The 22,786-nt window shown below is 47.7% G+C and overlaps 1 protein-coding gene and 3 non-coding genes across 5 annotated transcripts; 3 read left to right on the forward strand and 1 right to left on the reverse strand.

The window, feature by feature from the left end:
• Window positions 1-4,751: 4,751 nt before the first annotated feature.
• KHDC4 (KH domain containing 4, pre-mRNA splicing factor) lies at window positions 4,752-20,815 on the forward strand. Of its 2 annotated transcripts, XM_042926148.1 has the most exons (14): window positions 4,753-4,847; window positions 5,353-5,569; window positions 8,812-8,940; window positions 9,290-9,369; window positions 10,479-10,531; window positions 10,803-10,966; window positions 11,906-12,117; window positions 12,666-12,726; window positions 14,209-14,266; window positions 14,496-14,749; window positions 16,603-16,776; window positions 17,667-17,779; window positions 18,420-18,511; window positions 19,511-20,815. In XM_042926148.1, exons 1-14 carry the CDS (start codon window positions 4,810-4,812, stop codon window positions 19,708-19,710), a joined length of 1,845 nt encoding a protein of 614 aa, XP_042782082.1. In that variant the 5' UTR covers window positions 4,753-4,809; the 3' UTR covers window positions 19,711-20,815. The 2 variants fall into 2 exon arrangements, with proteins under 2 accessions (XP_042782083.1, XP_042782082.1); XM_042926149.1 differs by lacking the exon at window positions 19,511-20,815 and having other exon boundaries at window positions 4,752-4,847; window positions 17,695-17,779; window positions 18,420-18,510.
• Window positions 8,335-8,419, reverse strand: TRNAR-UCG. Its single transcript has one exon. It is a non-coding gene; the product is annotated as a tRNA-Arg (tRNA).
• LOC122212516 lies at window positions 11,199-11,327 on the forward strand. Its single transcript, XR_006199192.1, has one exon.
• On the forward strand, window positions 15,470-15,601 carry LOC122212512. The gene has a single exon (XR_006199188.1). It is a non-coding gene; the product is annotated as a small nucleolar RNA SNORA42/SNORA80 family (small nucleolar RNA).
• Window positions 20,816-22,786: the final 1,971 nt, after the last annotated feature.

The following is a 22,786-nucleotide window of genomic DNA, read 5'->3' on the forward strand; positions in this document are numbered from 1 at the left end:
AGAGAGTGCACTCTGCCAGCGCAGAGCCTGATGCGGGTGAGATTGTGACCCAAACCAAGATCAAGAGTTGGAAGCCTAACCAGCTAAGCCACCCAAGTGGCCCCCCTCCCCCCCACTAAACCAAGAATGTTCTTTAAAAACAAGAGCATTCTTATGTAACCTCAGTGCCATGATCAAAATCAACAAAGTAACAATGCTACAATACTATCTAGTCTAGAAACCTCACTGAGATGCTGCTAAATGTCCCCTGTAACATCTTTTATAACAAAAGAAATCTCAGACGTGAGTAACATTCAGTTCTCATCTCCTTGCAGTCGCCTTGAATCGGGAACAGTTCCTCAGGTTTTGTATTTCATGACATTTTTAAATGTTACATATTTCTAAAGAGTAAAAGTTATTTGTGTAACATCCCTTGGTTTGGGTTTGTCTGATATTTCCCACGATTAGGCTCATGTATTTTTAAGGAGTAAAGTTTAGTTGTATAACGTTTCTCAACTTGGGTTTGTCTACTATTTCCTTATGCTTGGACTCGGGCTATAACATTTTTGGCACTGTGTTCATTTAAGAGCATCCCTCAGGAGGTGCGTGCCACCTGTCGCTCATGACGGAAGTTAACATCTTCCATCACCGAGTTAAGGTGGTATCTGTGAGGTTTCTCCCCTAGGAAGGTACCATTCTCCCCCTGCCTTTTTTTTAAAGTTTATTTATTTATTTTGAGAGAAAGAGAGAAAGAGAAAGGGAGAGAGAGAGCAGGGGAAGGGCAGAGAGAGAGGGAGACAGAGAGTTCTAGGCAGGCTCCAGGCTCCGAGCTGTCAGTACAGAGCGCAGCGCGGGGCTCGAACTCGCGAACCGGAACATCAGGATCTGAGGCGAAACCAAGACTGGGATGCTTGACCGACTGAGCCACCCAGGTGCCCCCGCGTTCTTCCTTTTGTAACTAAAGAACAAATGTCTTGTGAGGAGCTGCTCTGCGACCGTGTGACTGTCCCGTTACTCCTCTTACTTTGACCCACTATCTTTAGGATCCATTGCTGATTCCTGCCTGCATCACTTATCACTAAAACAGCTGCCAAACGGTGATTTTGAGGATGTTAAAGCCATAGCCTTTTCCTGACAGGTGTTATTTCTCTAGGACATTTAGTCCTGTAAGACTTTGTTGCCCCGCAGGAACGCACGCCAGAATTTTGCCCATCCCCGGCTCTGCTGCTCAGGTCTCTGAGGAGACCTGCATCTGAGAAGGACCGTTGTAGATTACGGATCACCTCCAAGCCCACTGGTTGTAACCCTGGGAAAGGTCACGATCTGGTGGGGCAGTGCTGCTCTGAGGTGTGTGTGATAAGCCGAGATGTCAGGGGTTTCCCTGCTTCCTCGGGCTCCCCCAGAAATCCACACTCGGTGGTCAGGAGCCTCGTTGTGGCCAATCAGTGCATTAGCTTACGTCACAAATACTTAGTATGGCAAGGAATTCGGTGTGGACTAGAATTTGAGAAGAAAAGGATTAATTTCCCTGGATCTGACCGTAAGTACTTTCAGAAGACAGGAATAAAGAGTTTTCTCTAACGGGATTACATAACTGCACTTTTTCTCCCTGTGCCTTTTCAGCAGAGGACAAAATGTTGATCTCTTTTGGGACTGTGCTTCCCCTGAGGCTCTGAGGAATCATCAATACACTTTACTAACCTCCTATTTTGCTAAGGGGACCTCCAGAGCCTGACCCGGGCTCCCAGCTGGGCCTTGTCACAGCTGACTTCGCAGTGGGAAGGGCTCACCCACTCCCGACGGCTCCACAGTCCCACCGAGGGGCGATTTACCCACATCCTTTCTGGCGGGGCGTGCCCCAGAGGCTTCCTGAGGCCAGCTCAGGTGCACAGCGGCGAGGTGATCCTGTAGTACTTTAAGCTACACTGGGGGAAACCTCTCAGCGGTCAAGGACACAGCACTAAGTACAGGCAGGCCTCACCGAGGCTAGATCTGGGGCTCTACAAGCCGCCTCGTCTTTTTTTTTTTTTTTTAAACAACCTTTTATTATTTTTTAAAATTTATTTTGAGAAAGTGAGAGCGAGTGAGTGAGCAGAAGGGCAGAGAGAGAGAGAGAGAGAGAGAGAGAGAGAGAGGGAATCCCAAGCAGGCTCTGCACTGTCAGCACAGAGCCTGATGCAGGGCTCGAACCCACAAATCATGAGATCATGACCTGAGCCAAAGCCAAGAGTCAGATGCTCAACCCACTGAGCCACCCAGGTGCCCCAAACCACCTCCTTTTGAACAGCTGTTCCACTCTTCTCTTTCTTGATGGATTTCCCTTGTAAGACGGTGACAAAAATTACAAAGCTATTTTTAGAAGTGCCGGAAGAATTCCTCAGTTGGAAATCCTTTTGTTTGGAGAAATTACTCCAAGTGTCGGAGGTAGAAGGTGGTGCCCCAAAGGCCAGGGGTGCACGTGCTGGAGAGCTGGTGCAAGCCCACCATCATTCTTTCCTCCTTCCTGCTGCGGGGGAGGACCGGGCCCAGACTGCGAAATCCACTTTGGCACCTTCCAAGTTTGGGCTGATCTACCTGCCCTGGACACAGGAAGGGGACGGGGGGACGGGGGGGCACCTGGGGGACTCAGCCGGTTAAGTGTACGACTTCGGCTCAGGTCATAATCATGTGGTTCGTGAGTTCAAGCCCCGCGTCGGGCTCTGTGCTGACAGCGGGGAGCCTGCAGTCTGCTTCGGATTGTGTCTCCTTCTCTCTCTGCCCCTCCCCCACTCACACTCTGTCTCTCTCTCTCTCAAAAATAAATAAAATGTAAAAAAAAAAAATTTCCAAGGAAAGACAGAAGTGGTGACTATCCATTCTAAATGAATGGATAAACTGGCCTATCCATACAATGGAATATTATTTGGCCGTAATAAGGAATGAAGCACTGACACACACTACCCCATGCACGAACCTTGAAAACAAGATGCTAAGTGAAAGAAGTCAGACACTAAAGGTCACATGTTCTATGGTTCCATTGTGTGAAATGTTCAGAATAGGCAATTCCGGAGAGACAGAAAGTAGATTGGTGGTTGCCTTAGCAAGGGAAAATGGGACGTGTCTGATAATGGGTGCAGGGTTTCTTTTGGGGTGATGAAAATGGTCTGGAATGAGATAGTGGTGATGGTTGCACAACTTTGTGAATTGAGCGCATAGAGTACCCTCTTATTTTTATTTAATTTTTAAGTAGGCTCGGCGATCAGATCAGATCAAGGAGGGGCTTGAACTCACCCCTGGGAGATGGAGAGCCACATGCTCCACCCCCGGGCCAGCCAGGCCCCTCCCCCCCAGTACCCTTTAGAAAAGGGTAATACGATTCACAAAGCTCAAATTTTTTTAAATGTAAAAAAATAATGTAATTGCAATCAGACTCCCAACAACGTTGTGTTTTGGGGAAGAGGGGCAACAGGAAAACGATGGTGTTTAACCTGAAATTCCTTGGAAAAATACACCTGTCAGAATGGGCAATGAAATGTAGATGAAAATCGGTTTGCCCTAACAGATTAAAATTGAAATAGAATCACCCAATAAAAACACCGTAGCAAAGGAACAAACGGATCAACGCAAAAGAACGAAGAAACGTAATAGCGTATATATAAAATTTCATACATGATAGGGGCGCCTGGGTGGCTCCGTCGGTTAAGCGTCCGACTTCGGCTCAGGTCACGATCTCGCGGTCCGTGAGTTCGAGCCCCGCGTCGGGCTCTGGGCTGATGGCTCAGAGCCTGGAGCCTGCTTCCGATTCTGTGTCTCCCTCTCTCTCTGCCCCTCCCCCGTTCATGCTCTGTCTCAAAAATAAATAAAACGTTAAAAAAAAAATTAAAAAAAAATTTCATACATGATAAACGTGGTGTTCGGATGGAAGGGGCATTTATTAAATGCTGAAGGGAAAATACTACGAATTTGGCTTTCAAATTACCTTGTATTTTATTAATCCTACCAGAATATAAATTTATTTGAAACACAGCACTCCATGCTAGTCGTTCAACCTAGAGTCTCCTAGCAGCTTGAAGACCCACCAAACGCCGTCGGTCCGCGGCGTCCGGGCCCCAACCCCGGCGGGGCGCCCCGGCCCGCCCCCTTCACCTCCGCCGTCCACGACCCACTTCCAGCCCAACCCCGGCGGTGCGCCCCGGCCGGCGACCCTCACCTCCGGGGTCCACAGCCCGCTCCCAGCGCCCCCAGACCCCGGCGGAGCGCCCCGGCCCGCCCCCTCCCCTCCGCTCGCGCGCCCAGCCGCCGGCGCCCCCTCGCGGCGCGCCCCCGAGGCCCTGCTCTGAAAGCAGTGGTTGGCGTGCAGACGTGAAACAACTAGAGAAATTCCTCACATGACCTTTGGGACGAATCATTTGCCTTTTCCTAAGCAGGTAACTGAGTGAAGCGGGCCAAAGTGGCGGGAAGGCTCTCTCCCTGGCCAGAGGCTGGGCCTCCACACAAACGTGGCTGGACCGGGGGACGAACTGTTTAATTCCCCGACTCTTGCGTATTGTCTTGTGGGCTCCCAACTTGCCCACAACAAACATGGACTCTCCTCGCCCCAATTGCGCCTTGATATGCTCTTCGGCAGCCATCTTTCTCCAGGGCAAGCCGAAAGCAGGAAGGTCACACCCTACCTGTCTCGGATAATGCCAGACGCCTTGAAATCAACAAGAGTCCAATTGGAACCGACGCTTTCACCGGAACGGCTTTTCCTCACGACCGGAAGGGGCTGTGCGTGAGGGCGTTGGGGGCGGAAGTGACGGGAAGGTGGTAGTGGGGTAGTTGGCGGGTGGTTGAGCAGAGCCGGTCGCCATGTCCGCGGGGAGCGCGACACATCCCGGGGCCGGCGGGTAAAGCTTCCTGGGCGAGGGCATCGCGGCTCGCACGGGGCAGAGGAGAGACGGAGGGACCGTTGGGAGCTGCGTATGGGTGTGGGGGGGGGGCGTTGAAGTGGGAAGTGTACGTATTGGAGGGCTGGGCTTTTGGGGAGAAAGACGGTGAGCAGGCCTTGGGGCCCCCGAAAAAGGCCGGCAGGGAGCAGAGGGAGACGGAAAGCAGGGACTTTTCGGAAGGACCGGCCAAGCGGAGGGGCAAAACGGGGGCATGTGGGACAGAGTGGAGTTTTCTCAGAGGGGTGATGGAGTAGAAAAGAAGTAGATTCTGGAGTAGGGTCGAAATTAGTGAGGAAATACTGCGGTAATTGTATAAAGAGAGGTGGTCATTTTAATACTGATAAGAGACTCGAGGGTGTAAAGAGGACACGATAGACGGCAAATGGGGTGCTAAAGCGTAGTAAGGGGAAGAATAACATGAATAAAGCTTTGGGGCCCAATATTTTCCTCTTTTTCCCGGTAGGCGCCGCAGCAAATGGGACCAACCAGCGCCAGCCCCCCTTCTCTTCCTCCCGCCGACGGCCCCAGGTGGGGAGGTTACCAGCAGTGGGGGAAGCCCTGGGGGCTCCACAGCTGCTCCCTCTGGAGCCTTGGATGCTGCTGCTGCTGTGGCTGCCAAGATCAATGCCATGCTCATGGCCAAAGGGAAGCTGAAACCAACGCAGAATGCCGCCGAGAAGGTATTTGAAGTTGAAGGGACTCTGCTAACTGCGATGTTAATAAGGGTTGTTTTGTAATTGTGCGATCCGAGAATCCTGTGTGTAGAGGAGAAAACCGGGACCCAGTAATTTAGGGATCACTTAGTTTTGGAACATATCAGATGATATTTTGTCATTTGTTTTTACGAGGCAGCTTTGGTTGGTTCGACTACATTTACGGATCAAATAGCTCATTTTGTCTTTGTTCTTAGTTCGGCCTGCTATCTACATAATCATTTAAAGCAACGATGGTAGTATATTTTTCACCACATGTGCATTTTCCCTGAAGTCACATGAGAAAGTCCAGGTAAATCAGTGAGCTTTAAAATGTCTCTAGTCAACTCTGCTCAAAAATACATTTATAAATGTCCTTTATAATTAGAATCTAATGAACGTCTACAGTGTAATTAAACATGAAATAAAATGAACAGTTTATATGTTGGTTGGTTTGCTGTTTTCATACAAATTGGTCATTTTATAGAATTTGGTCGTTTTTAGAATTTGTGATATAACTAAAATCTCACCACTAGACTGGATCTGAACTTTGAAGTCTTTAACTTATCCTGTAATAGGAAACCAGAATCTTCTACAGGACGATGCGTATGGTGGCTGTTTGTAGTGCTAGAATGCATGCTTTGCACTTAAAAGAAATCCTTATAATTTTAAGGGATGGATTACTGTCTCCAGTTTACAGAGGATGGAAATTGGGCGTGCGTGTGAATGTCAAGTTGTGTTAATTGTGTAAGCTCTGTCATGGTTGGCACACGTGTGACTTCAGAGTCGCCTCGGACAACTGGGTGTTTAGCTTTTGCTTGAAAGCCTCTGGAGTTGGAGAATTCAGTGTGTTCCAAGGCTGCTTGCTCCATTATAATTCTCATTTGAAAAAAAAAAAAAGTTCTTCTGGGGGCGCCTGGGTGGCTCAGTCAATTGAGGTCATGATCCAACTTCGGCTCCGGTCATGATCTCATGGTTCGTGGGTTCAAGCCCCACGTCGGGCTCTCTGCTGACAGCTCAGAGCCTGGAGCCTACTTCCGATTCTGTGACTTCCTCTTTCTCTGCTCCTCCTCTGCTCATGCTCTGTCTCTCTTTCTCAAAAAGAAATAAACATTTAAAAAATTAAAAAAATAAAGCTGACTTCCATAGTACCTGTGAAGAAATGAGTTCTGTGTTTGCAAATGCAATTTAGGTGAGCAGTGACTGTGTTAATTAACACGTTGTGATTATTTCACAATGTAACCGTATATCAAAATATCCAGTTGTTCACCTTCAGTATATGTACACGATTTTTGTTTGTCAATTATACCTCAATAAAGCTGGGGGGAGAAAGGAAAATACAATTTTTTGTTAGCTGTCCAGTGTATGAGTATGATATCAACAGGCCATACTCTATCTGGATGTTTAAATATTCAAGTTCGGCAGAATTGGTGGGAGCTTCTAGTGAATTGGAAGTTCGTTATTCATTGTATTTTGATGGTTTGCAAAGATTGAGTCCGTTGTCCGTTTGTAAGTTTTACAAGGAGCTATAACACGCTGGTGATCATGGAGTGCTTCTGGAGTAATAAAATTCTTAATACTGATGTGAATCACTTATTTTTTTTTCTCTAAAAAGCTTTTGAGCTCAGCAGGCGGCAGCACAGTGCACAGATAGTGGATTTAGAATCAGAATATCTAGATGTGAAACCCAGGGTCCTCGGTTCTTGGCCTTAGATATGTCGTGGAGCCTCAGTTTTCCTCATCTGATGGGGTTGGTGACATGTACCTGGGTGGTCCCCGACAGTGGCTGCTGCCTCCTGTAGCTATTTAAATTAAAATTTGAGTGAAAAGTAAGATTTAAGATGGAGTTCCTCGGCAGGGCACTTGGACACGAGGCTGACGGCGCCCACGTTGGACTGCCAGGTAGCTCCCACTGCCGGACGGCACTGCCCGCACCTTTGAAGGTGGCCCCGGGGTTCAGGGAGCTGAGGTGTGCTTGAGCCAGCGTGCTGAGTGGGGGGCTGAACAAAGATGAGATGTTGCTGAATCTAGTTTGTGTCCGTGACTTAAAAACGTGTCTGATGCGGGGGCGTTTGGGTGGCTCAGTGGCTTAAGCAACCAACTTCGGCTCAGGTCATGATCTTGCGGTTCGTGGGTTCGAGCCCCCGCATGGGGCTCTGCGTCTCCCTCTCTCTCTGCCCCTCCCCTGCTCATGCTCACTCTCTCTTTCTTAAAAATAAATAAACGTTAAAAAAATACTTAAAATGTATCTAATGCATAAGGAAGTAAACTGCATTTTTATCTTCCTGGAGCAGATTTGTGGGACATTGGTCCAAGGCAAGAAAAGGTTGGGGAAGGCCATCTTGGGATGAAATTTTTCTTGAATAACTCCAATCCAGCTATCTGGAGTTGCCTACCGTTGAAGTTGAAAGAAGCCAGACCAGATTTTAGGATTTTGCTTGATTTTTCATCCATTCTCTTAGTTCTTTAGTAGAAAGTAATGGGTTGTCAGGTAAAACTGACGGGTGTTCCAGGTCACTGCAAGGATGGGATTAGGTGAATGTAAGGTGTCATGGCCGCAGCGGTGGCACAAAGGCGGCGTCCGGTTACACAGGTGAGGTGCATGGGTTGCTGGACTCTGCCCTGTATTTTTTTTTTTTAACTTAGTTTTTACATTTATTTATTTTTGAGAGACAGAGCACAAGTGGGGGAGGAGCAGAGAGAGGGGGACACAGAATCCGAAGCAGGCTCCAGGCTCCCAGCTGCCAGCACAGAGCCCAACGTGGGGCTCGAACCCACAAACCGTGAGATCACGACCTGAGTCGAAGTCAGACGCCCAACCGACTGAGCCACCCAGGCGCCCCTGCCCTGCATTTGACTGCACGTACGGCTAGCTGGTCGAGGTGCAAAGCACCGTAACTTGGTCTTGTGATTTTCCCCGTGAAGATGGCAGCGTAGGGTTTCTGGGATTATGTGATCACAGAAATGCACACGTGGCTGAGGTTACAGAGAAACCTGAGGGTTGCCTTCAAGTCGGTTGACAATACTCGGTGTCAGTTCAGTGAGGTTTTGTTTGCTCGTTGTGTCATTTTTGCAGAATGACCCAGGAGTGTTTCCAAGTGTGTTTGCAGGCAGGTTTGGGGAACGGTAAGGTGGTGGTGGGACTTGGGAAGGGCCAGTTGTAAATTGGACAGCAGAAAGATACTATTTCATCTTACAGTCTTTTTGATCTAATTGCTCTTTCTTGGTAGCTTCAGGCTGCTGGCAAAGGCCTAACTAGCAATAAAAGCAAGGACGACCTGGTGGTGGCTGAAGTCGAGATCAATGACGTGCCTCTCACGTGCAGGAACCTCTTGACTCGCGGGCAGACTCAGGATGAGGTGGGGAGATGTGGGGCCTCTCTGGGGACGGTGGTGGCTGGGCGTGGTCTTGTGAACGCGGAGAGCGGAGTCAGATATTTATTCGCGGGTTTGGGTCATAATCTCCAAAGTCAGGGTTGGGTTGAATTAACTGCAGAGGAGCTTCCTAGTGAAGGTGAAGGAGCCGATATGGGGGGACTCCCTGGGTCAGCTTGAGCAGGAAGCGATTTCCGATATGGGAGGGATTCCTGTACAGACGTCATTCCTGTCTGTTGGTGGAATGAATGCATGGGGCGAATCCATCCTGCTGCCTGTCATCGAAGTCGGTCAACTGCCACATCATCCTTTTAATAGAATGTTTCCTTTTCAGATCAGCCGACTTAGTGGGGCCGCCGTGTCAACTCGAGGGAGATTCATGACAAGCGAGGAGAAGGCCAAAGTGGGGCCAGGGTGTGTATGCACTTCCTCTGCTTTGGGAAAAGATTGGACACGGGCTCACGTTAGTGTGTTTTTCATTCTGAGGAAATAGGTGTAAATATTTGGTTAGCAGCTTGCTAGACGTACACGCATGCTTCGTAGTAGAACTTGGGAACGTCTCAGACGTGCGTAAGGAGGGTTGGCAGCTCTCGTCCTTCCTGCTGCTCTTTGATTTTTCATTTCACAGGTAACGTTTTCTTAGAGGAAACACATCACGGGCAAGTGTAAGATGAGACAGTTGCTAACATATAACGGACACGCTTCTAAATTTTTGTGTGGGAATGTTTCCCCCAACAAAAGGGCGTGTGTTTTGTTGTGATCTCTGTCTAAAAAACATCCTTTTGTCCGACTCCTTGCTGTTTCCAGGGTGGCTGGATTATCTATGTAAACATCTCGTCCCCTTTAGTTCGTCTCTCCCATTACTCGGTGTTTGGGGGCGGGTACTCAGGCAGTGCAACATTTTTCACGTTGGCCCAAACCAAATATAATTAGGAAGCAAAACTTGCTCCCCACCTGAGACAGTATATTGCCACTGTGTGCACGCCGGTTGCTGTTTTGAACTTTTTTGTCTTTAGACACAGCTGTTTTTTGCTGACAGCTTGTTATGAACTGTATGGTTATCGAAGATCTTCTCTGTGATTACAGTCAAAATCTGAATCTAAGCCACGTTACATTTAGAGTCGAGAGTTGCTTTGGTTGCGGGCCTCACAGCCATGGGTCTGTGCACTCCTGTCACTGTCACCCCGGTCATTTGGATAGACAAGAGCATGTCTGCACGTAACCTGTTAGCCAACAAAAAGGAATTTTCTCAAACATCCGGTTATCTCGGTTGACTAGATCCCCGTATTCAGGAGCCCATAAGAGCAGATTTGATCCTGTGTGGGCTGGCTAACTTGAAGCAACCAGAAAAGTTTATTTAGCCTCAGCTTTAAACCACGTTCTTAAAAATTAGCAACAGCCATTTCTGTGAATATAGTGCCTTTGCCTTACTTGGAAAGTATAAACATTACAAATTCGGTGACCCGTTTGGTTCCTTTGGTTATGACCAGTTTGGGATCATCATTTTGTATTTCTCTTTATAGGGATCGTCCGTTATACCTTCATGTTCAGGGCCAGACACGGGAATTAGTGGACAGTAAGTAACGGTTGGGCTCACATCTGCTTTTTGCGAGGGGCAAAGTATAGGGCTCTAAGTAACAGGTTGGCAGAATGTCCCTGGGCTGTGCTAACTCGTGTGTGTGAACTGCTTGCGAATGGGCTGGGGGTTTAGAGAGGCGGAGAACCACATACTTGGGGATCCTATAAAATGGATTAGTACATGGGCACCTGAGCATTGACCTCTGTCACGAGCTGGTAGTCCGTGCGTTCATCCCATTGGTATAACATCTCACCCCGTTTTTCCACAGGAGCTGTAAACCGAATCAAAGAGATCATCACCAATGGGGTGGTCAAAGCCGCCACGGGGACGAGTCCAACTTTTAACGGTGCAACAGTCACTGTCTATCACCAGCCGGCGCCCATTGCACAGCTGTCTCCAGCTGTTGGCCAGAAGCCTCCCTTCCAGTCAGGGGTATGTTTGGTGGAGAGATCCCCTAACAGCTTTGTCATTTCTGTAAAATTGACATAGGCCACAGAAAATGGTAGATGAGAAGAACATAGAAAATCCTGAAATTCTGACCCGAGCGCTCCCTGCTAGTGCTGGCCTGGTGACGCGCCCTTTGGAAAGGGCGTTGACGCGGTCGAGGGCACACCGTTCGCTGTGAAGTTAGCGGTTTGGTTCTGTGTCTGTAAATGTGACGGCAGCTGGAGGACTAAGAAGGCTGAGTCTGGTGAAGCAAGACTCTGCTGATACAATCCTCCTAGAGAACAGGGTGGGCGAGAGCAGCCCTCACTGGAGGACGCCACGGGGCTGACTGCACGACCCGACACGCCGCTATCGCGTCCCGGGAGACCGCGCCGGGCTCTCACTGCCTTGCGGTGGCCTGGGCCGTGGGCGTGCTTCCTGAGCCGCGAGTCTTTGCTTTATGCCTGTTTTGCTGAACTGAGGAAGGTGTTAATGTTCTAGGTAGGTGCGTGGGACAGGCAGATCTCATTTAAATTAAGTTACTATAGGGGCGCCTGGGGGGCCCAGTCGGTGAAGCACCCGACTCTTGACCTTGGCTCAGGTCATGATCTCAGGGTTTGTGGGATCGAGCCCCACGTCGGACTCCATACTGACAGCGCAGAGCCTGCTTGGGATTCTCTCTCCCTTTATCTCCGCCCTCTCCCCTGCTTACACGCTCATGTGCACACGCACTCTCTCCCTCCTTTTCAAAATAAATGTTAAAAAAAAAATTTAAGCTACTTTGTAAAGTTTATTTTTATAGGCTCATGGTAGAAATTATTTGGAGTCCTTGTTCTAACAGTGATTAAAGGTATCTGGAGGATTAAAGTCTTGCGCAGAATCATTTTCAAGATTTGGATTTAATTATGTGTCATGTTTAATCTGAGGTGTTCTGTTCTTCCACAGATGCATTATGTTCAAGATAAATTATTTGTGGGTCTGGAGCATGCTGTGCCCACTTTCAATGTCAAGGAGAAAGTGGAAGGTCCGGGCTGCTCCTATTTGCAGCACATTCAGATTGAAACAGGTGCCAAAGTCTTCCTAAGAGGCAAAGGTTCGGGTTGCATTGAGCCAGCATCTGGCCGAGAAGCTTTTGAGCCTATGTATATTTACATTAGGTACGTGTGGATGGGTGGGGCTGAGGACATTTGAATGCTTGTCACCAGATCAGTACAGGCAGGGATAATTCAGAAGGTGTAAGAAAATAGGTTTAATAAACCTTAACATGAGGGACTTAGGTCAGTACTAGCAATAATCACTTTGTAATTACTTAGTAAGAATGATTGAAATAGGAGGTGGAATTGCGTTTTTTAGTATTCAGGTTCTTGGGTTTTATACGATCTCTGACCCTAAAGTAGCTGTGATGAGCCTAAAGTAGCCTGTTTTTAAACCTACGACGGTATTTGTGTACTTTATAGTGATTTTAGTGTCTTTTAAAAGTCTTATGTCAAGAAGTACTATAACTCAGAGAGACCAAAAAGTGTATGTCTCGATGATACTGGTTATATCTTACGGGGCTTCTATTACGTTATTTTGTGATTTTCAGAAAGTTAGATTTGTGCTGCATTAAATGTATTAAACTTATAAACAGTATACGAAGTGAAACAAGATTCTGTATCTTTTACTTTTCTCCTCTTTGAATTTTCTGGGTCTTCTTTCTTTGCAGCCATCCCAAACCAGAAGGCCTGGCTGCTGCCAAGAAGCTCTGTGAGAATCTCTTGCAAACAGTGAGTTCTGTTCGATTGTCTGATATGCAGAGAACTGCTGTGTGGGGCTGTGTCTGAGCCCTCTTCCCACCTGCACTCGTTTCCGAGGGCTTCAGTAACAAGTTGCCACCGACTAGGTGACAGAAACGTATTCTCTGACTGCTCAGGAGGCCAGACACGCAGAATCCAAGCGTGGGCAGGGTTGGCTCTTTCTGAACAACACCGTGCGGGAGAATGTTCCACGCCTCCCCCGGCCTGCAGCCCTTTGCATTTTCGCCGGGTGTCAGCAGAGCTCCGTTCTCTGTCCCGGTGACACCTGGCCTACTCCTGCCTCTCCTTGTCCATCTGTCTCTCAGAAGGGTGGCAGTCCTCGGATTTAGGGCCCGCTGGAATCCAGAGTGACTTCATCTTAATACTGTGTATCTGCAAGACCTTGTTTCCAAATAAGGTCACATTCTGGGGTTTTTGGCAGACGTGACTTTTGAAAGGACACCATTTAAACCACACCGTTCTGGCCACTAACATTCTCTCTAAGGAAGTCAGACCACCCTAGCATGTCCTCGCTGGTGTGCGTTTTCTTCTTTAGGAGGCATTTCAGTATGGAGTTTTGGAAATGTGCAGGCCTTCAGTGTGAAATCTCAATGTCCTCAGTTACTTAAGTAGACGACACTTTTAATCTTGGTCAGGTTGTTTGCTGTGGGCCTTCCAAGTTCTTTTCAACAGTAAGTCTGGCTAAATAAGGGAGGAAGGTGGAGCTATGATGGTTTAAAACCAATCGGCAGTGCTTTGGCCTAATTGCTTATTTGAGTATTCTTTTTATTCTGTAGTCTAGTAACCAAAAGTTAGACCGGGAGGCCTCTTTGCGTAGCACCTGATGGAAACCAGGTTTGGGGTTGACTGCTCAGCGTTGTGTTATTTGATACGTAAGGGTTCCAGACTTTTGGGAAGTTGTTTGCTTTGCTTCTGCAAAGTAACCTGATTTACTATCCTTTATACCAGACCACTGCCCTGATCACCCCCTGGCTTTGTCTCATTGCTGCGTGCGGCGACTCAGTGGGGTGCCCAGAACGAAGAACTGGGCGGGACACATACTAGCTCTGTGCTGAGCCTTGAGCTCCCTGAGGACAAGTCCAGCAAATAAAAGAATGAATGATTTCTCATTAGTTGTACTGACAACTTAGGAACTTCCTACCTTCTGTATCTGTGTGGCTCTGGATGATTTTTACCTCAGAGTTGGGTCTCATTTGGGGGATTTAAATAATCTCTACACCCAACATGGGGCTCAGATTCACAACCTTGAGATCGAGCGTCACACACTCCACCCGTTGAGTTAGCCGGGCGCCCCGTGCCTTATTAAAATTTAGAGTAAACAGGTCTCAAATAGGTTGAGATACCAGTGGAAATATTTTAATCCCCGGCTGCTTTAGTCCCAGAACCAGACTCTTGTAAATACTCCACAAATTGGGACTGTCCCATATGAATTTGTCTTCCCTTCTCTTGCAGGTTCATGCTGAATACTCTAGATTTGTGAATCAGATTAATACTGCTGTACCCTTACCAGGTGTGTATGTCTCAAAGTGTTCGACGAAGATAAATGCGTTGTTAGCGATATCTGTGTGTGAAATAGATACTTGAGGCTAGACTAAGCGTGCCAGGGCACTCAGAACCTAGGGTGATTTGAAAAGCCATTCGTACCTCAGTAGTTTTCTTCCCTAGAGATTAAGTTAATATTCAGCTAAAATGTCTCATTCTGCTGCAGCTGATTAAACACTTTTTTTCTTCCCCCTCAGGCTATACACAACCCTCTGCTATAAGTAGTGTCCCTCCTCAGCCACCATATTATCCATCCAATGGCTATCAGTCTGGTTACCCTGTTGTTCCCCCTCCTCAGCAGCCAGTTCAGCCTCCCTACGGAGTGCCAAGCATAGTGCCACCGGCTGTTTCACTGGCACCCGGAGTCTTGCCAGCATTACCTACTGGAGTGCCCCCTGTGCCAACACAATACCCGATAACCCAAGTGCAGCCTCCAGCTAGCACTGGACAGGTAGGACGCCGGGGCGGGAGCCGGACGCCGCTGTGCTGGGGGAGGCCGGGCAGGGGAGGGGTGCGGGCGCGGCGGCGGCGGCGGCGTTCAGAGAGAACAGGTGTGTAGTTATGGTGCAGCGGGAGGGGTTTTCTCCCGTTCCTCCCGCGTTCCCGCCACCGAGCTACCCGAAGGCTTCGGGGGACAGCGTGCACACACCGGTGCGTTCATCCTCAAGTGTGTGGCACCGGCAGACCGGTGTGTAGAAGAGGAGTCGGCGAGCTTCCCCTGGAATGCTGGCCGCCGGCTAGGTTAGGTGTCGCGGGCCCTGCGGGCGCCGTCACGCCTGCCGCGCCCGGTCGGCGGGCGCACGCGCGGCCCGAGACGATACCGAGTGAGTGAGCGTGGCCGTGCTCCGGGAACACTCGAGTCGCAAGTGTACAAGGGCCACGATCGTAGTTGGCCTGCACCTGGCTCCGGGAGAGGGGAGCCAGCCCACGCCACGCCTCCACGCGTTTGGAACGGAGTCCCTCAGCTTCGAAGGAAATCCACCATAGGCAGGGGCTCCTAGGCCAAGGGCTACACGAGCTCTGCCAACTTCAGGATCGTAAATGCTCTCACGGAATTCTCAAACCGTGTAAGAAACTAGAATTTTCGGAAAGGGTAGGCAGCTAGCTCATCTGGATGGATGGTGTCCAACCCTACGTCCGTCAGAGAGCAGAGGGAAGCTAGTGAGTGAGCGCACGGTGATTGATGGCGGGCCCTTGACCGTGGGCCTCTCAGAGTGGACCCGTGCCAGAGGAAGTGCAGCCCCGAACCATTGCCCAGCCTCCCGATCGGTGGGCTGTGAGCACTGAAGGGGGCTGGACAGGGAGAAACAGCAGAGGACTTCGCTGAATTCTGGCGGTGACCCTGAGGCCTAATCACGTGCCTTCTGTGTTTGGCAGAGCCCTAGTTCTCCAGCTTTGAGCCGTGCTGGTTTGTGACCAGAAATGCATATGGTGGAGCAGGCTCTTTAGGGTTGGGCTTGAGAGAGCGGGCGGCCCGGGCCCCTCATGCGTTCCCGGGTTTGAGCTGTGCCTTCCTGGAATATAATTCAGCCTATCCAGGCTTTGGTTTCCTTATAGAGAATGGGCGTGGGACGCCTGGGTGGCTCAGTTGGTTGAGTGTCTCTGGATCTTGGCCCAGGTCAGGAGTTCAGGCCTCGAGTTGGGCACCGCCCTGGGTGTGAAGCCTACCTTAAAAAAAAGAAAAGAAAAGAAAAAGAAAATGGGCGTAATGATAATATTTCAGAGGTCGCAAAGGTTAATTGAGATGACCCACGTGTTCAACAAGTCATGGCTATTTGATAAGACTTGTCTTATCTCTCTGACGCGCGTGCTGGGTCAGTCCTTATTCCTTTTTGGAACAATCTCTTAAAACATTAGACTCCCCGTTGCTATGACAACTTACCCACGGAAGTGGCAGATGGACTTGCCTTTGCCACGAGCGTTGGCAGCCTTTATGATCCAGAAAGAGCTAATCGCGTTGATTAGAGGAGCTTAAATTGGAGAATGTTTGGCTTGTAACTTCTGAACTAAGTAAGTGGCTAGAATTTGTATTATTTGTTGATCATGTTTGCTCCTAATCGCCCAATGCACAGCAGATTTTTCCTAAGAGTTGAGAGCACCTTAGAGATCGTCAGTTTTGCATTTCCCTACCGTCAGGGTGGGAAGGCTGTACTGTCACCAGATGATACAGGAAGGAAACTCGCGGCCAGAGATACAGGATTTCTAGGATACATGTGCATCATTAAAATGTATTGTAACTATTGTGTTCTTAAAGTGGCTGGGCGTTCTCACACCATTTTTCCCCTTGGTTTGTTTTGGTCCCAGAGTCCGATGAGCGGGCCTTTTATTCCTGCTGCTCCTGTCAAAACTGCCTTGCCTGCGGGCCCCCAGCCCCAGCCCCCGCCCCCGCCCCCACTCCCAAGTCAACCCCAGGCACAGAAGAGGCGATTCACAGAGGAGCTACCAGATGAACGAGAGTCTGGACTTCTTGGATACCAGGTTAAATAAAATACTTTTACTTTCCTCACCATACCCTACTGTATCTTTCCTTTAAAGAAAGAAATTCACATCTATGCCAGTTGTTTTCCCGATAACGAGGATTTCTGTTTTCTGGAATCCATTTAGATTAGGGTTTTTTCCTTGGGGGATTAACTGAAAGCAAGAATGAGTCCCTTTGGGTGGGTTTGTCTTTGGGGTCAATATGATAAAATACAGAACTCCACATAGAGAGAAGTATAGGTCTCTTATGACTGGCACCTGGAACGAGTCGTGTAGATTTCTGCACTTCCTCTTACACAGCACTCTCGAAAGCCTCAGATAGTTCTCGCTTCCCTACACATCTCACCGAAAGGTATCATTCTACCTCCCAATAGTGGTTTGTATTTAAACCTTAGCTCCCAATTTACTATTCTGTCTCTCCATAAGAAAGAGTGATTTTTTTCCTCCAGTCCCCCACCACCCGCAGAAAAAGGTGGCCAAAATGTGATTCTGTGCATAGTTATAGTCATTCGAGTATAGGGTTTTTAAAAATATTATTAAAATGTTTAGTTTTGGTGCAGTTTTGTTTCATCAGGAGAAGCACCTGCGCTTTTTGCCAGAGTCCTTGAAGCCTTCTTTGAAACACGCTTTGAAGCATTTTTATAGTTCTAGATGGAGAGTTGAAAACAGATGCAGGTAGCATAATCAATCATGATGTCCCCGAGCAAGTCCTCCGTAGAGAAGAGTGATCTCTGTTTGGGCCGTGGTTACGCCCCAAATCCCAGAGAGCTATGTAGTGCAGATTACTGCAATTGACCAGAAAGACAAGGCACTTGACAGTTACGTTAAGGAGCTAAAGTCTGTACAGCAGTTGTAGATTTGCTAATGCCACTGTATTTTTCTGCTCATAGCATGGACCCATTCATATGACTAATTTAGGTACAGGCTTCTCCAGTCAGAATGACATTGAAGGTGCAGGATCGAAGCCGGCAAGTTCCTCAGGCAAAGAGCGAGAGAGGGACAGGTAAGTTTGTTGGAGCGGAATTACATGAATGTATTAAGACGTCCTCCGTTTGCATCGCTAGTGAGAATGATCATTGCTGCGGGTTTCCCGTGTTCTAAAACTGTAACGAGATCCTTTGGCTCAAATAAGCTCCTGTTCTTTGTAACGGATACGCTCATGGAGAATAGGACGCGCCTCCCAGTCTCCGGGCCGCTGTACTCGACTTTGAATAATTCAGTGCTTGTTCATTCAGGCATCTTCCTTTACCTTCACTGCCTGCATCTTGGCTGTTTTCCTGAGCGTAGGCAGGGACAGGAGTCTGACACAAGCCATGTTTGCTACTTAGAATCCTAGAACCTGATGGGTTGAGGTACTTGAATGGAGGTCCGGCCTGCCACCCAGGGCTCGCACTCTCCTGTACCATCCTTTGAGCCTTCACTGGATGAGCCTAACTTCTCCCAGCAGCGCATTCTTGTTTTGGCCCGGCCCAGCCTGGCTGTGTAGACCGGCCTTACAATCTGACAACTTGATGATAGCTTGAAGGGTGGGGTCAGGCGGAAGGGATAGATAGAAGTGGATGGTTACCTGCTTCGTGTCTGCTGGACAGGTTATGATGGATCGAATCTGTCTGAAAGGGCTGTCGCATTTTTTCTCCTAACAGGCAGTTGATGCCTCCACCAGCCTTTCCAGTGACTGGAATGAAGGCAGAGTCTGATGACAGGAGTGGGTCTGGGGCCGGAGCAGGGGGCCATGGTGAGTGAGGTGTAGCTGGGGATACTCGGGTGGCTAAGACTGTTCCTAAGCTATTAGTTTTCTGACCTGATGTTCACTCAGATGGCACTCATTCAGGTGTTTAATCCAGCTTCTAAAATCTACAGGCTAATGAGAATACTTGTTTTTATTTAAAAGGACGACATACAGTTACACGGGCTTTAATTTTCAACTGACGTGTGTCTAGGAAAGAGTTGGTTAACTTACGTTTTATGCATAGCATTAAAGCCCTAGGAAATACTAATGATTGGTAGGTCAGTTCAAAATTTTGTTGCCTTTGTTATCTGAATACCTGGAGGTAATCTGATGCAGACTTGAGGACTGGTATTTTGGGGCACCTGCCTGGCTCAGCCAGTGGGACATGTGACTCTTGATCCTGGGGTCCTGAGTTCGAGCCCCATGCGTAGAGCCTACTTTTAAAAAAGATTGATTTTTCTTTGTATTGGGAGCTGAGCTACTTCTCTCTGCATAGCTCTATCGATTGAATGGTCAGCCTGGGGCTGTTGAAAAAGCATTGCTTCTTAGTATCCCAGAACTCTAGATGTGTAGAGGAATATGGGGCCACTCGTGTTCTTTGCCTGTAGTCGTAATAAAAGTGAGCAAAAGAAAATACATTTTTTTCTTTTCTTCTTTTTTTTGAACTCTTTAAAAGGTGAAATATTAGCCTCCGGAGACTCACTTGCTAACTTTACTTTTTTTTTTCTTTTTCTTTTTTTTTCTTTTTTTTTTTTTTGTGTTTCTTTTTTCTTTCTCTGTTTTCTTACATGGTTCTGGTGGACTCACATTTGCTGATGCTGGTGCTGTTTTTCGTGTGATCTTCAACGTTTTTGGGTGACCATTGACCCTGTGACCTCAAAATGGTGTCCAACTAACCAATTACAATTAACATCTTTTTTTTATTAACGAATTTATGGTATTATCTTTTTTTTTTTTTTTTTGTCTTGGTGGGGAACGGGGTTGGGGTTGTTTTCTCTATTCTAGATTATCCAGTCAAGAAGATGAAAACTACGGAGAAGGGATTTGGGTTGGTGGCTTATGCTGCAGATTCATCTGATGAAGAGGAGGAACACGGGGGTCATAAAAATGCAAGTAGCTTTCCACAGGGCTGGAGTTTGGGCTATCAGTACCCTTCGTCACAACCACGAGCTAAACAGCAGATGCCATTCTGGATGGCCCCGTAGGAAACAGTGGAGCAGAGCTTTGACCCTCGGTGACTCTCTTTAGCAATAATGCATGCGTTTGATTTAATAAGACTCTGGGGCCTGTACCGGGAACCATCTTGGACCTTTGCAGAAGTTAGAGATGCAGCGTCTCCTTTCTCAAAGTGTCTCGTTCTTTTTACAACATCCCTGTTTCTGCAGTGGCATAGCATCTGTTAACATTTACTTAGAATCACAAGTTTGTCTCAGAAGCTTTTTAACAGTTGGTGAAATGTGCTTGTTCAACAGAGCATCCCAACAGGGTCATTCCCATATACATTTGACCTGGTCCAGCCTTTTCCACACGAATGGCCCCTATTCTGACGAAGAGAAGGTTTTATTTGTATTTTACTACTGTTTGGTCAATTTTGATACCAACTGGTTACAAACGACGCCTTACTATTTATTAGTGGGGAAATGATCTTAAGACCATCCTTTCCTTTCAGCACCTTTAAATCTAAGGACAGTGCATCCCTGTTTCATTTTTGCATTCTTTTCTGTTTTTGGAAACTTCAGTTTTACTCATTTAAAACTGTTGGATATAGCTGGATCCTGAGTAGGAAGATTAAAGTTTTTTGTTTTTTGTTTTTTTCTCCCCTGTGTCTTTTTACTGGGATGAGCCAAAGCTGGCACCTTCAGGCACTCTTGTCTCAGAAAGCCATTGCTGTTTTTATTGCCCTTCTAAGCTCCATGTCGTCAGCTGGGTCAGAGAAAACTGCTTGATCAAAGCTGGTCAGAACTCCTCACAGAAATGAAACACAGTGGTCTGCCTCTCAGAACTGGTTGCAGCTCAAATAGAGAGATTTGACCGCTCAGTAGGATGGATGGCGAACTTAGTGACTGAAATTGCAACTTGTCCTTTTCCTTGGCATTACAGGTTTTGCCAAAAGAACTTTTTTGTATCAAATATTGACGTGTGAAAGAAGGAGCTAGTCTGCTGAACCAGGAGTAGTTTGAGATACTGAACTGTCATTTTTGCACATTTGAATACTTTGCAGGCTGGCTTTGTATAAACATATTCTCTGGTTTCCTATATGTTGTAAATATTTAGACCATAATTTCATTATAAATAAATGTATAAATATTCTGTTGTGGTTTCTCTGTTCTCTTCTACAACCCACCCATACGCTAAAATGTATAAACTTTTACTGATAGCTTAATGGAATTATAACCCACCAGAAAAATACATACACGGGCCCAGAAGTTTCCATATAGTTCCAGAATTGATGACTTAACAGAGTAAACTCTTCAAAGTCCAGACGAAAACATCGAGGATAATTATAGTGGACTCCCTCCGTTCTCGTATTTTAGCCCTCCTTTATGGAACATGGTTAGATAGTGAGGTACATTTTTATTTTTATTTAATTTTTATTTATTTTTTTTTAACGTTTATTTATTTTTGAGACAGAGAGAGAGACAGAGCACGAACAGGGGAGGGTCAGAGAGAGGGAGACACAGAATCTGAAACAGGCTCCATGGGGCTCTGAGTTGTCAGCACAGAGCCTGACGTGGGGCTCGAACTCACGGACCACGAGATCATGACCTGAGCCGAAGTCAGCCGCTTAACCGACTGAGCCACCCAGACGCCCCGTGAGGTACATTTTTAAAGGACAGAGACACAAATTATGCTTGAGAAAGCATTTTTAAAAAGAAGGGTGGGTAGAAATTTCAGCAAAATTTGCCCGGTGCCGATTCCTTTCAGACCTGTGTGTACCACCTAACACGGAGGTGAAGATACTGCCAGTGCCTTCACTATTGCTGTATGTAAAGGCCGTGGTGGGGAGGGGGAGTGTGTGTGTGTGTGCGCGCGCGTGTGCGTGCGCGCGCGTGCTGGGTGGCTCAGCTGGTTAAGCCTGAGCTTGATCTAGGCTCAGGTCATGACCTCATGGCTTGTGGGTTCAAGCCCCACATCGGGCTCTGTGCTAACAGCCTGGAGCCTGTTTGGGGTTCTGTCTCCCCATCTGCCCCTTCCCCGCTTGCTCTCCATATCTATCAAAAACATTAAAATTTTTTTTTTGTTTTTTTAAATTTTTTTTTTAATGTTTATTTCTGAGACAGACAGAGCATGAGTGGGGGAGGGGCAGAGAGAGAGGGAGACAGAATCAGAAGCAGGCTCCAAGCTGTCAGCACAGAGCCCGACGCGGGGCTCGAACTCACAAACCGTGAGATCAACGGTCTCAACCGTTTAGGGGCAACCCAGGTGCCCCTAAAATTTTTAAGTTTTTTAAAAGGCCCTGTGAACAGTCTTAAATTATTCTTTAAAATCTCTTAATTTCCTTCTTGGGGGCGGGGGGAGGTAGTACATTTGTCTTTAAAAACCTAGTTTTGAAATGCCTTTCTTTTTTTTTTTTTTTTTAATTTTTTTTTTAACGTTTATTTATTTTTGAGACAGAGAGAGACAGAGTATGAACGGAGGAAGGGCAGAGAGAGAGGGACACAGAATCGGAAGCAGGCTCCAGGCTCTGAGCCATCAGCCCAGAGCCTGACGCGGGGCTTGAACTCACAGACCGCGAGATCGTGACCTGAGCTGAAGTCGGACGCTTAACCGACCGAGCCACCCAGGCGCCCCTTTGAAATGCCTTTCATTGGGGCACCTGGATAGTCCCAGTTGGTTGAGTGTCCGACTCGATTTGAGTTCGGGTCATGATTCTGCGGTCCTGGGATCGAGCCACCGATGGGGCTCTGCGCTGAGCGTGGAGCTTGCTTGGGATTTTCCCCCTCCCTGCTTGCACTTTCTCTCGAAAGTAATTTTAAAAACTAAAAACCGAGATGTCTTTAAGGTACATGCGTGTAAATGCGGAACTGTGCTCAGCCTAACCACAGTGCTGCGAACGAACCTCTGGTCTTCCAGACCTGACCCGCAGTCCCTGTAGCCGTGCTTTGGTGGAACTTGGTTTTTCCGCGGTTAGGCCGGAATCTTGGCCTCTGCACTATTTTCCGGGAAGATCTGGTGGGTGCCCATTTCGTACGTTGCCTCGTTACATTTGGCCAGGTTCGTTTTTTATCATAAACGACACACAGCCCCGGTAAGTTAGTCGCCACAGAGGCCCCCTCGGTC

The sequence above is a fragment of the Panthera leo genome, chromosome F3 (assembly GCF_018350215.1).
Source record: "Panthera leo isolate Ple1 chromosome F3, P.leo_Ple1_pat1.1, whole genome shotgun sequence".
In the NCBI taxonomy this organism is placed as follows: domain Eukaryota; kingdom Metazoa; phylum Chordata; class Mammalia; order Carnivora; family Felidae; genus Panthera; species Panthera leo.